The sequence below is a fragment of the Elgaria multicarinata genome, chromosome 1, assembly GCF_023053635.1.
Source record: "Elgaria multicarinata webbii isolate HBS135686 ecotype San Diego chromosome 1, rElgMul1.1.pri, whole genome shotgun sequence".
NCBI classification, from domain to species: domain Eukaryota; kingdom Metazoa; phylum Chordata; class Lepidosauria; order Squamata; family Anguidae; genus Elgaria; species Elgaria multicarinata.
The window spans coordinates 7,925,424-7,937,623 of NC_086171.1; the positions used below are offsets into that span (position 1 = coordinate 7,925,424).

General features: G+C 48.7%; 2 protein-coding genes across 2 annotated transcripts in view; both read left to right on the top strand.

Annotated features, from left to right (window-relative positions):
- The window catches only part of HHATL (hedgehog acyltransferase like), a 203,557-nt gene that overhangs the window by 33,200 nt on the left and 158,157 nt on the right, over positions 1–12,200 (top strand). The window lies entirely within an intron of this gene.
- KLHL40 (kelch like family member 40) lies at positions 1,641–11,871 on the top strand. Its single transcript, XM_063116442.1, has 6 exons — positions 1,641–2,828; positions 6,037–6,197; positions 7,277–7,384; positions 8,884–9,069; positions 10,886–11,032; positions 11,739–11,871. The coding sequence occupies exons 1-6, from the start codon at positions 1,677–1,679 to the stop codon at positions 11,848–11,850; spliced, it is 1,866 nt and encodes a 621-aa protein (XP_062972512.1). The 5' UTR covers positions 1,641–1,676; the 3' UTR covers positions 11,851–11,871.

Genomic DNA, 12,200 nt, shown 5'->3' on the forward strand with positions numbered 1-12,200 from the left:
ACCCAAGACTTTACCTTGGGTGGAATATCAGCAGACTGTATCAACAAAACTCAAATCCACCTGGATTCTGCAATCATAGTAGGACTGCGTAATTTGAGAAGAAAAAAGGTGCATACATTTGTTTGCCTTGCCACATTTGTTCTCCCCCAAGAGCCAGGCTCTGTGTGTGTGTGTGCGTCGGCTACAGGGCCGTATACAAATACAATCAATCAATCAATCATTCAATCAATCTTCAGACTTCTTTCACCTGGGTACCCTCCAGATGTGTGGGGCTACAGCCCCTCTGATTCCCAGCCACTGCAGTCTGAGTTTAGATGCTCACTGAAAAAGATTGCTAGGAGGGTTTCAAGGCCTGGCAAAAGTAGGGTGACCCTATGAAAAGGAGGGCAGGGCTCCTGAATCGTTAACAGTTGTATTGAAAGGGAAATTGCAGCAGGTGTCATTTGTAGGCATGCAGCACCTGGTGAAATGCCCTCTTCATCACAACTGTTAAAGCTGCAAGAGCCCTGCCCTCTTTTATATCTGGTTGTGATAGAGGGAATTTTACCGGGTGCTGCGTGCATACAAAGGACACCTGCTGAAATTCCCTTTTCAATACAACTGTTAAAGATACAGGAGCCCTGTCCTCCTTTTCATAGGGTCACCCTAGGCAAAAGTAGCTCTTGGGCTATCGTGGTACATGCTGTGTTGATGTTGCTTAGTGATGGGTTTATTAATGATTGTTTCCTGTCTGCTCATCCAGTACAATTGCAAATGGCAGGTGGGTTACAAAAGGCACCCTAACCCCAACATACCTCACAAGGCCACCGGTCCTATTAACGCCTGCCCCTGCAACATCGTAGCACCTGACAAAGTGGGGAGCGCAAAACCATATACGCCTGGATATATCGAATCAGGTAAACGACCTTTGGGGACAGTGAGGCTCAGGGGGCATCCAGGATTTGGACACGTTTCCTTCCATCACAAACCAACGTCAGATGCATTTCTTTGCTGTTGATCCAACTCTGACTTTGCAGTATATTTTTAGCATGTTAAGCTTTGCTCTGGATTTAGAAGAGGAGAGTGAGGATGTGGCGTGTGTGTGTGTGTGTTTTGCCAGGGGGGTGGGATGGGGGGGGTTCAAAGGAGTCCCCGCAGCTCCTGAGGTTGATTTCAGGGGCTTTATCGGTTTGATTCCCTCCAAAGCGTAATCCGTTTCACACACGCCATTACTAAGGCAGCCGGTCACGAGTCGTTCTGCTGAAAGCCCTTCTAGAAAAGATCCCTCGGTAGTGAATCATAAAAGCTTCTGCCGTAGATCTAGAATTACACTTACAGCTGTTACTTGGACGCCTTGTGTCATTTCCAAGCCCCCCCCCCCGCCCCCTGGCCCACAACAGCCAGCCCTCCCCGACGGGCCGGTTTGTCATATTAAAAGGTGATCGGCTTACACATGCTCCCGAATGGATTCCCTAAGCTTCGTAACGCTGTAGCTATATATAAAAACCCCTCTTGCTGTGGAAACCGAACCACACAGCCAACTGCCCGGGCAGCAAGAGGCTCTTATTCTCAGCGCTTCATCTGGAAGCAAAAGAGGCCTCCGACATTGACCGGTGGAAAAGAGTTGGAAGAGCTGATCAAAGAAGAAGAAGAAGAAGAAGAAGAAGAAGAAGAAGAAGAAGAGAGCCTCCTCAGCCATGGCGTCGCCCTTAGAACAAGCTGAAGAATTGCGCCTCTACCAGCAAACTCTTCTCCAGGATGGGCTCAAGGACTTGTTGGACCACAGCAAGTTCCTCGACTGCGTCTTGAAGGCGAAAGGGAAGGAGTTCCCATGTCACCGCCTGGTCCTCGCGGCCTGCAGCCCTTATTTCAGGGCCATGTTCCTCTCGGACATGGAAGAGAGCAAGAAGAAGGAGATCAGCTTAGAGGAGGTCGACCCGGAAGTCCTGGGTAAGATTCTCCATTACATCTACACCTCGGAGCTGGAGATCACCGAGCAGAACGTCCAGGACATTTTCTCCGTGGCCAACATGTTCCAGATCCCTTCTATTTTCACGGTCTGCGTTTCCTTCCTCCAGAAGAGGCTTTGTCTCAGCAACTGCCTGGCCATTTTCAGGCTGGGTTTGATGTTGGATTGCGCCCGCTTGGCGGTAGCCGCCAGGGACTTCATTTGCGACCGCTTTGCCCTGATCTCCCGTGACGAGGAGTTCTGCCAGCTCTCCCCCGACGAGCTCATTGCCATCATCTCCAGCGACTCCCTGAACGTTGAGAAGGAAGAGTCCGTCTTCGAGGCGGTGATGAAATGGGCTACAGCCAAGGAGCGCGAGAGCCGGGTGCAGGCCCTCCCGGTGGTGTTTGAGAGCATCCGTTTCCGCCTCATGGACAAGGGTTACTTCAGGGACCAGGTGGAGAAGCATGCTGTCATCAAGTCCAGCCCGGAGCTCCTCAAGAAGATCCAGATGGTGAAGGATGCCCACGAGGGGAAATTCACGGTGGTGAAGAAGACGGCGGGGAAGAAAAAGGTGGAGAAGAAAAGCGGGGACAGTGTGATAAACGGAGGGGTAGAGGAAGAAGAGGCTGAGAAAGAGGAAGAAGATGTCCTTCCGGGGATCTTAAATGATACCATGCGCTTTGGGATGTTCCTTCATGACCTCATTTTCATGGTCAGTGACTCAGGGGCGGTGGCCTACGACCCGGGCGCCAACGAGTGCTACTTTGCCTCCCTTTCCGCTCAGATCCCAAAGAATCACGTCAGCCTGGTCACCCGCGAGAATCAGGTCTTCATAGCAGGTGGACTTTACTACAATGAGGACAATAAAGAGGATCCCATGAACTCCTATTTCTTGCAGGTACTGGGCCTCTTTTTCCCTTGGATTGGAAATGATACGCTACGTATTGCTCCTAGGCCGAGAGTCAGGCTAGCCTCTGTTTGGAGAGGGGAGTCAACCCAGTTTTTACTTTGGGGTGGTTTAGGTCTTGGTTCAAACTGGTTTGACTCTCTATAACAAGTGTATGTATCATATGGGGTAGTGACGAGTCCTGAACAGTTATACCACAAGCTGTCCACAACTTACGGTATGGGTGCGTTTGTTTTGTTAAAATCATAACAAATGCATTGCTGAATCAGGCAGAAGGCCTTCCTTGTGGCTAGGCCCCAGCATCCTGTTTCCAACAGGGGACAGCCAAGGCCTCTGGAAGCTGACATGCAGGGGGTAAAGGAGAGGGCCCTGTTCCCATCATTTCTCCTCAGCATCTTGCAGTCAGGGTGATCTAACTTTGTTAGACTCAAGAGATTAAGAAATACGAATTGGGTAGAACTCAGTTGAGATACAAACGTAAGAGGATCTCTGCTGGATCTGACCAAGGCGGCCACCTTGCCTAGCACCCTGATTCCCCTGGCTACCTACTGTGGCTGGCTCTCCTTCCCTGGAGGTACAGGAGCAGAGGCTGGACGGCCACCTAGCTGAGATGCTGTCATTGCATCCTACATCAAAGAGGGGTTTGGACTAGATCAGCGTTCCCCAACCTGATGCCCTCCAGAAGTTTTGGACTACAATACCCATCAGCCCCAGCCAGCCAATAGTCAAGGGACACAGGAATCATAGTCTAAAACTGGAGGGTACCAAGTTGGGGAAGGCTGGACTGTATGATCTCCAAGGTACCTTTCAATTCTACAGCTCTATGTTTCTGGAAAGCTTATAACCAGCCATTTCTATCTTTTTTTACACTGACATCATATGATAATCCTTGAGGCATCTCACTGGCTGCCACCAGACATCAGCTTGATGGACCCATTGGTCTAACCTAGCATAGCAATCCTCCAAGTGCTCTTATCTTTGTTAATTGTTGAAGGATCTGCCCATAGGATTGCACACTTCAACGATAAACAAAAATAGCTTGGAGGATTTCTATGGCAGGTCAGACCATGCTGACCATTCTCACATCTGGTGGCAGCCAGGGACATCCAGGGTTATGATGATGAAGCTGGCAGGGTGGGTGGGGATCTTTGCCTTCCAATCCTCTGATCATTGCATTATTTGCTAGATGGGCTTCTTCTTCTTTTTGCCCATCTAGCGACTGCATTTCAAACATTCCAAAGCAACACTTTAAATATTAATAATCACACTTTAGAACAGAGGCACAGATCTTCTGGCCCAAAGGCTAAATCTGTCCCTCCAGAGGACCCCAGAAAACCATACCTCTTTCCACTGGCCCCACCTCATCTCCCCCAACCACTAATCATTTGGGCGGGGTGGTGGTGGTGTTCCTCGCTTTTGTGTTTGTTTTCCCGTTTTAAAAGGTTGTGAAATGCCTCTTCTGGGGCTTTGGTTACTGGCAGGAAGCTTTAAATTAGAATATGTTGGTATGTTGGCCTCACCCCCTTTGCCCCTGCCTGCCGCTGGAATCCAGCCTCTGAGCACGTCTCCAAAACTGAATCTTGCTCTTGGGCTTCAAAGGACATTTTTGTAACTCTGGTGACATGAATCCTGTAAGATAAGCCTTTATGTTTGACTTGTTTGGGGTGTGGAATGGCGTAGAGGGTGATCTGGAGCATTAGATGGTGATCTAGAGTTGAGATTATTTTGAATGGTGCTTAGCAGCATTAGAAGCAGTCCCATACTGAGTCCAGCCATGGGCCCACCTAGCCTTATATTGTCAACACTGACTGGCAGCCACACTCTAAAGTTCCAGGCAGGAATTTTTCATAGCTTTCCCTGGAGATACTGGGGTTGGAACCTTCTGCGTGCAAGCATACTGGCTGAGGATAATGGGAGTTGCAGTCCAACACATCTGGAGTTCACTGGGTGGGGAAGGCTTCTCTATACCCATGCGCAAAGTGTTTATTGACCCTCAGCATGCTACTCCATCTTTCATGTCCATTCTGGAAATGGCTTGGAAAACATAGAGTTGTAGTCGATGTTAGCCGAACTTCAACCATATTTATTTCAATGGGTCTACTCTAAGTAGGACTAACATTGGCTACAATCCATAGGGCATACCAAGCCATTCCAGTATCTTCTGCTTTTCCTTCTGCAGCTGTTCACCAGGTTCACCTGACTTTGTCACGCATTCTGCTTTTAAGAGCATGCCCTGGAGAAGGAGAACTCCTACGATACTTCATGGGGGGGGCCTTCTCATGGCAGAAGCATGCTCTGCTTATAGCGGGGCTGCCTCCCCACCACCCTTTTCTGAACCACCAGAGATGGTGGTTCCACAATCACCATTCACACAGTGGCCAACCACAAGCAGGACATGAATGCAACAGCACCCTTTTGCTTGTGTTCCCCAGCAACTGGTGTATGTAGGTTTCCTGCCTCTGATACTGGAGTCTTATACAGGCGTCAGGACTAGTAGCCATTGATAGCCTTCTCCTCCAGGAATTTGTCTAGCCCCCTTTAATAGTCACCTTCGGTGGCCATCACTACGGTAGCGAATTCCTTAATTTAACAATGCGCTGCGTGAAGAAGGCCTTCTTCTGCTTGCTCCATTGATGATAGATCTACGCTCATGGAAGACTGATATCTCTCTGTGGCTACTAGTCAAGATGGCTGTGTAGAGCCAGCATATTCAGAGGCCGCACGTCCCTGAATATAATTTGCTAGGGTGGAACACCAGGAGGAGTAAACAGGAGACTAACTAGGTGGAGTTTTGGTCTGAAGCTCTAGTAAAGTTTATGTATGACTGTCCATTAATAACTACAGTGGCCTTCCTCAACATTATTATTATTATTTATTTATTTATATAGTGCCATCAATGTACATGGTGCTGTACAGAGTAAAACAATAAAAAAGCAAGACCCTGCCGCATAGGCTTACATTAGCCCTCCAGGTGGTTTTGGACTCCATTTCCCTCCACCCCGTCATGCTGGCCGGTGCTGACAGGTGTTGTCATCCAAACACATCTGGAGAGCACCATGTTGGAGGCAGACGAACTGGAGTCAGGCTGCCATCTGAGGGGCTACGCCCCACTGAAGTAATCAAGTCTAGGGTTGTGTTGGTAGGACTTCTTTCTTGACCTCCCCTCACGGGGTGGGTTGTGCTTTCTGTTTCTCCATAGTACGATCACTTGGACTCGGACTGGCTGGGAATGCCCCCGCTCCCCTCCCCACGCTGTCTGTTTGGACTCGGCGAGGCAGAAAATTCCATCTTCGTGGTCGGCGGGAAAGAGCTGAAGGAAGGGGAGGAGACCTTGGACTCGGTCATGTGCTACGATCGGCTGTGAGTGTAAAAGGCCCTTGAGTAGAGTGGATCAGTTAAGGGACTTCAGGCAGAAGGCTTCCTAAAGGCCTAAAATGGCATCTTGTGCATGCTCCAAATAGGCAGCAGTTCTCAACCTGTGGGTCGCGATCCCTTTGGGGGTCAAACGATCCTTTCACAGGGGTCGCCTAAGACCATCAGAAAACACATATTTCCGATGGTCTTAGGAACCGAGCTACATAATTTTGCTACATAACAGTAGCAAAATTATAGTTATAAAGTAGCAACGAAAATAATTTTATGGTTGGGGGTCACCACAACATGAGGAACTGTATTAAAGGGTTGTGGCATTAGGAAGGTTGAGAACCACTGAAATAGGGCAACTATGAGGGACGGTTACAATTGTTCAGCTTGGAAAAAAGGAGGCTGAGGGGAGACCTGATAGAAGTGCACAAAACCATGCCTGGTGTGGAGAAGGTGAGCAGGGAGAACTTTTTCTCCCTCTCCTATAATACTAGAACCCAGAAGGGTCATTCCATGAAGGTAGGGTGACCATATGAAAAGGAGGACAGGGCTCCTGTATCTTTAACAGTTGCATAAAAAAGGGAATTTCAGCAGCTGTCATTTGTATATATGGGGAACCTGGTGAAATTCCCTCTTCATCACAACAGTTCAAGCTGCAGGAGCCCTGCCCTCTTTTAAATCTGGTCACAGTATAGCTGTATAGCTCCTGCAGCTTTAACTGTTGTGATGAAGAGGACATTTCACCAGGTGCGACATGCCTACGAATGACACCGGCTGAAATTCCCTTTTCTATGCAACTGTTGAAGATACAGGAGCCCGGTCCTCCTTTTCATTTGGTCACCCTACATGAAGCTGATTGGTGGGAGATTCAGGGCAGGTAAGAGGAAGCCCTCCTTCACATGCCACAGAGTGAAACTACGGAATTTATTCACTACCACATCCTGTGACACTCTTGGGGCGGGGTGCGTTGTAAGGATACAGAATAAGCTACAGGCCTGCTGGATTGCCCCCCCAAAAGGTGGGGGGCTGAATGTGTATGGGATCTACCGAAATCTTATGGCTCTTCTCTTTATCAGGTCCTTTAAATGGGGTGAAGCCGATACCCTCCCTTACGCAGTCTATGGGCACAGTGTGGTCTCCTGCAAAGATCTCATATATGTCATAGGAGGCAAAGGAGAAAATAAGTAAGTGAGACAAAATGTGTGTGTTCGAGATGAATATTAATATCTTAATTTTTAACATCACCCTCCACAGGACACATAACACTAGGGGCCTGTCTACACAGAGTCTTCGGGGCGCCTGGAGTGCACCTGCAGTGCGCCCCGAAATCGATGATGTAGACAGTACCTTAAGCATTCCAAGAAGAGGCGGAGGAGAAGGAGGAGGAGGAGGAGTCCCCGCATCGCCCTTCGCGGGGACGGGGTGAAGAGCTGCCGGGCCCGGCGGCTTAGCCAGGGAATTGGCTGCGTCCTTGGTGCTGCCCACCTGCCCGCCGGCCTGCTGTTGCCGGCGAAAGAGCCACTTCACCGGCAACAGCAGGCTGGCGGGCAGGTGGGCAGCACCAAGGACACAGCAGATTCCCCGGCTAAGCCGCTGGGCCCGGCAGCTCTTCATCCCGTCCCTGCGAGGGGCGATGCAGGGCCTCCTCCTCCTCCACTTCCTCCGCCTCTTCTTGGAACGCTTAAGGTACTGTCTACATCATCGATTTCGGGGCGCACTGCAGACGCACTCCAGGCGCCCCGAAGACACTGTGTAGACAGGCCATATATATCAGTCTAAAATGGCAACCATTAAGAAATAACATGGTTTACTCTTGAGTAAATGCTACGTGCTGTCGAGGAAAAGCAACATTTTAATTTGCCTGGAACAAGCGGGGGAGGTTAGGTCCAGTTCCTAAGGCTCTCCAAGGTTTTCTGGATGGCCACGCCCCTTTCTTTGGCCCTGAGCCCTTCCCCCACCCCAACCACTGATCATTTAGTGGTTTCCTGGCATTTGTGCAGGTCCCCCCCCCATTGTAAAATGTTGAAATGCCCCTCCTAAGTCATAGTTACTGTCAGTAAGAGCTTTAAACCAAAATGAGCTAGGTGGATGTTGTTGTATTTTTGGCGCCACCCTTTTTTTACATTTGGCCCCGCCCACCACTGGCTGCCGAGAACTTCTCTGAAATTGAATTTGGCCCTCAGCATGAAGGAGATTCCTGGCCTAAGGGGGAAGGTAGCACACACATTCTGAATCTGGCCATCAGAAAATAGCGTCTTGGTTTACTCTTGAGAAAATGCTACGCCAAAGCTCAGCATATATGGTAAGACACAGGGTGGTACAGGAAAAGCAAAATTTAATTTGTGTAAAGCAGGGGTGGGCAGTAAGCCTATATACACCAGTTGCTGGGGAACATGGGTGGGAGGGTGCTGTTGCACCATGTCCTGCTTTGTTGGTTGGCCCCTGTGTGAACAGAATGCTGGACTAGATGGACCCTTGGTCTGATCCAGCATGGCTCTTATGTTCTCCAGATGTTTTGGCCTACAACTCCTATCAACCCAAGCCAGCATAGCCAAAGATGAAGGATCATGGAAGTTGTAGGCCAAAACATCTGGGGGGCCAGATGTTGCCAACCCCCTGGCCTAGAGGGAAGCTAGAAGTTTCAGGTGTACAGAACTTAGCATGTCCGTGTTTTCTCCTGCAGAAAGTGCCTGAACAACCTGATTGTCTACAACCCAAAGAAGTTTGAGTGGAAGGAGCTGGCTCCTCTGAAATCGGCCCGTTCGCTCTTCGGGGCAACCATGCACCACGACAAAATTTATGTGGCGGCAGGAGTGACCGACTCCGGTTTGACCAACTCGGTGGAAGTTTACGACATTGCAGCTGATAAGTACGTGGCCGGTCGACTGCGTATTGTGTAAAGGGGCATCGGTGGGCACATAGAAAGACCACCTGCTCCTACTGATGTAATCCATATCCCACACATCCTCCAAGTCACTCGAGGTGGCACACACATGGCTCTCCTCCCCACCCAAACCCCATTTATCCTCACAACAACCTTGCAAGGTAGGTGAGGCTGAAAGAGTGACTGGGCCCAAATCAACCGGAGTGCTTCCTGGCCAAGTGAGGATTTGAACCTGGGTCTCCCCAGTCCTAGTCCAATACTCTAACACAGCCGACCCAAACCTAGAGCCTGCCAGCTGTTGGCTGGGAATGATGGGAATTGTAGTTATGATTGGCAACAAGGGAGAGGGCCTTTTTAGTGGTGGCCCCTCAATTATGGAATGATCTCCCCAACGAGGCTCGCCTGGCGCCAACATTGTTATCTTTTCGGCACCAGGTCAAGATTTTTCTCTTCTCCCAGACATTTAACAGCATATGCTGAATTTCTTAACTGACCCCAGAATAGTTGTTTTAAATGGATCTTGTCTGTCTTTGTTTGTATTTTATACTTTTTATGGTTTTAAATTTTGTATATTTCTTTTAATGTTCACTGTTTTTAACATTTGTAAACCGCCCAGAGCACTTCAGCTGTAGGGTGGTATATAAATGTAAAAAATATAATAATAATAATAATAATAATAATAATAATAATAATAATAATAATAATAATAATAATGATGATGATGATGATGATGTAATATCTGGAGGAGACCCAACCCGTTTGCTGCAAGATATTTTTTGGTTTAACAGTTTTATATACTGCTGAATGCATCTGAAAAATCTCAAAGCGTAAGAGTTTTTCAAAAAAATCTTTTAGACTTTAAAGATGCTTCCACTGGCACCAACAGAGGCTTAATAAGTGCCATAATGCAAGGGACCAGGCTCATCCCTGGCCGGTGATCGCAGAGAAGCCAAGGAATGGGGCCTCCCAGGGTCTAAGTTAGGCCCACAGGTTTGAGGGTCCCCATCTGTACACTACATCATGTTAACTCTCCCTGGGTGAGAAACTAACATGTCTCAATTCCGTTCCTTCCATTATTCCCAGCAAGGCTTGCTAGGCTGGGTACCACTTTGCACAGGGTTGGAAGATACTGTCATTTTCCTCCATGTGGATCATGGCAGGCAGCGTCCCTGGCCACGGATGTGTGTTCTTCCACTAAACTGTGGCCCGTGTCCTCCAAACACTTATCTGTGATGATGCAGACCAGTGTTTCCAAACCATTGACGGTGGAGCATGCATTCGCCTGCCCCCTTGAACTAATTATTTTATACCCACATCCTTAAAGGTTATCTATAAAGTGTAGAAATGGATCAGAATAATGACACATGTGTCCTAGAAGAGGCTCCCTGTCTCATCTCTTTGTGAGTCACTGATCAGCCTGGGCCACCCGAGTGGAGGCCCCAGACCCACTCAAACACACACGCCAGGCAGCCATTCTTTTGAGCAGGGGACTGCTGTGTTTTTCCATCAGGACTGGACTGGATCATTCAATCCTGTCCAGTCCAGAGGGGAACAGAGAATTCCCCACCATCAGCAGAGGCTGACTGGGAGGAGACAAAATCAGAGCACAGCATCACACAGAACGGCAGCAGGAACTCTGTGTCTTTCACCCCGTTTTTGCCCGCACAGGGGCACCACCACAGAATTCATGCCGTCCTGACCGTATCAAGAGCGCCTCTGTGTACCGAGAGATGTCCGCCTTGCGACAAGGTCCAGGGAGCGCCCCGTTTTCTAAAATGTCTGGTCTTCTGTGTCTTGCTAGGTGGGAAGACTTCACCGAATTTCCCCAGGAACGCAGCTCCGTCAGCCTCGTCAGCCTGGGCGGAACCCTTTACCTGATTGGAGGGTTTGCCACCGTAGAGGCGGAGTCAGGAGACCTGGTTCCGACGGAACTCAATGACGTCTGGAGGTAAGGTGTGCGGAGGTAAAACCCCTCCTGTCAACGTTTTCTGGATTGTCAGGTGCCTTTCGTTCTATCGTCCTCTCATTAAATTGTTTTTTTCCCCAATTCCCCAAATGTGCGCAAATTCGCACTTGTGAAAATGTGCGAATTCCACCTCCACTTCCCACAATACACAAATCCCCTTCCAAATCTGCATTTTCATGTGTGTGTTTTTGCCCATGGGAGAAATGCACATTTACAGCCGGTTTTATTTTTTTTTAAGTTTACCTATTTTTCTACGGCTAAATGTGCGAAAAATTCTGGCGAGTAACGGTCCACAAGTCCATGTGACCTGGGAAAAGCCGCTGTGGAATCCATGGGTTGGATTTGCAGAAATCCAAATTCATTTGATTCCAATGAGGATTCCTCTGACGTCGTCTTTCCATCCAGTGTCATCGGTGTTTGTGGGAGGGAAGGAAAAGCAGCCAAGCAGGGGTCGGAGTTTCCCCACCAGACAACACGTTTCTCAACGGTGGTGTGAAAACTGCACCATGGAGTTTTAAAACCACCATTGAGAAATGTGCTGTCCGAACTGAGCCAGTGTCAGCCCAAGTCATCTAGAGGGCACCAGGTTGGGCAAGGCTCTACTAAGATCTCAAGATCTTCAGAGCGATGGATGTAGTAATTGGTAGTCCATTCAGATTTCATCCCGTTATTTTTCGAACTTTTCCAGGTATGACGAGGAAGGGAAGAAATGGGAAGGCGTGCTCCGAGAGATCCAGTATGCGTCAGGTGCCACTTTTCTGCCGGTGCGGCTCAACATCTTACGACTAACCAAGATGTGATCATGAGGAGGCGTCTCTCGTCTTCCTCTCTCCGCTTTCTTTTGTCCGCCTGCGTTGAAAGATTTGACGACGAAGTGCCGTTTTTCTTTTTTGTTAGATAAAACAAAACCAAAAAAAGAGAGGCTACCGTTTGTGGTTCCTGGACTGATTACACAACCCCAAAGAAAATTAATTGATAAATGGGCTGGTATTCGTGAAGTGAACACTATAAAAAAATAAATGGTGGGGGCAGTTACTTTTGACAAGCAAGCTACCAGTCAAATTCGTGGTGAGCTGCACCCACACTGGTGCACTCTTAGCACCCACGAAGCTCTCTGAATCTTAGCCTAGCTTCAACATTTAACCTGAGC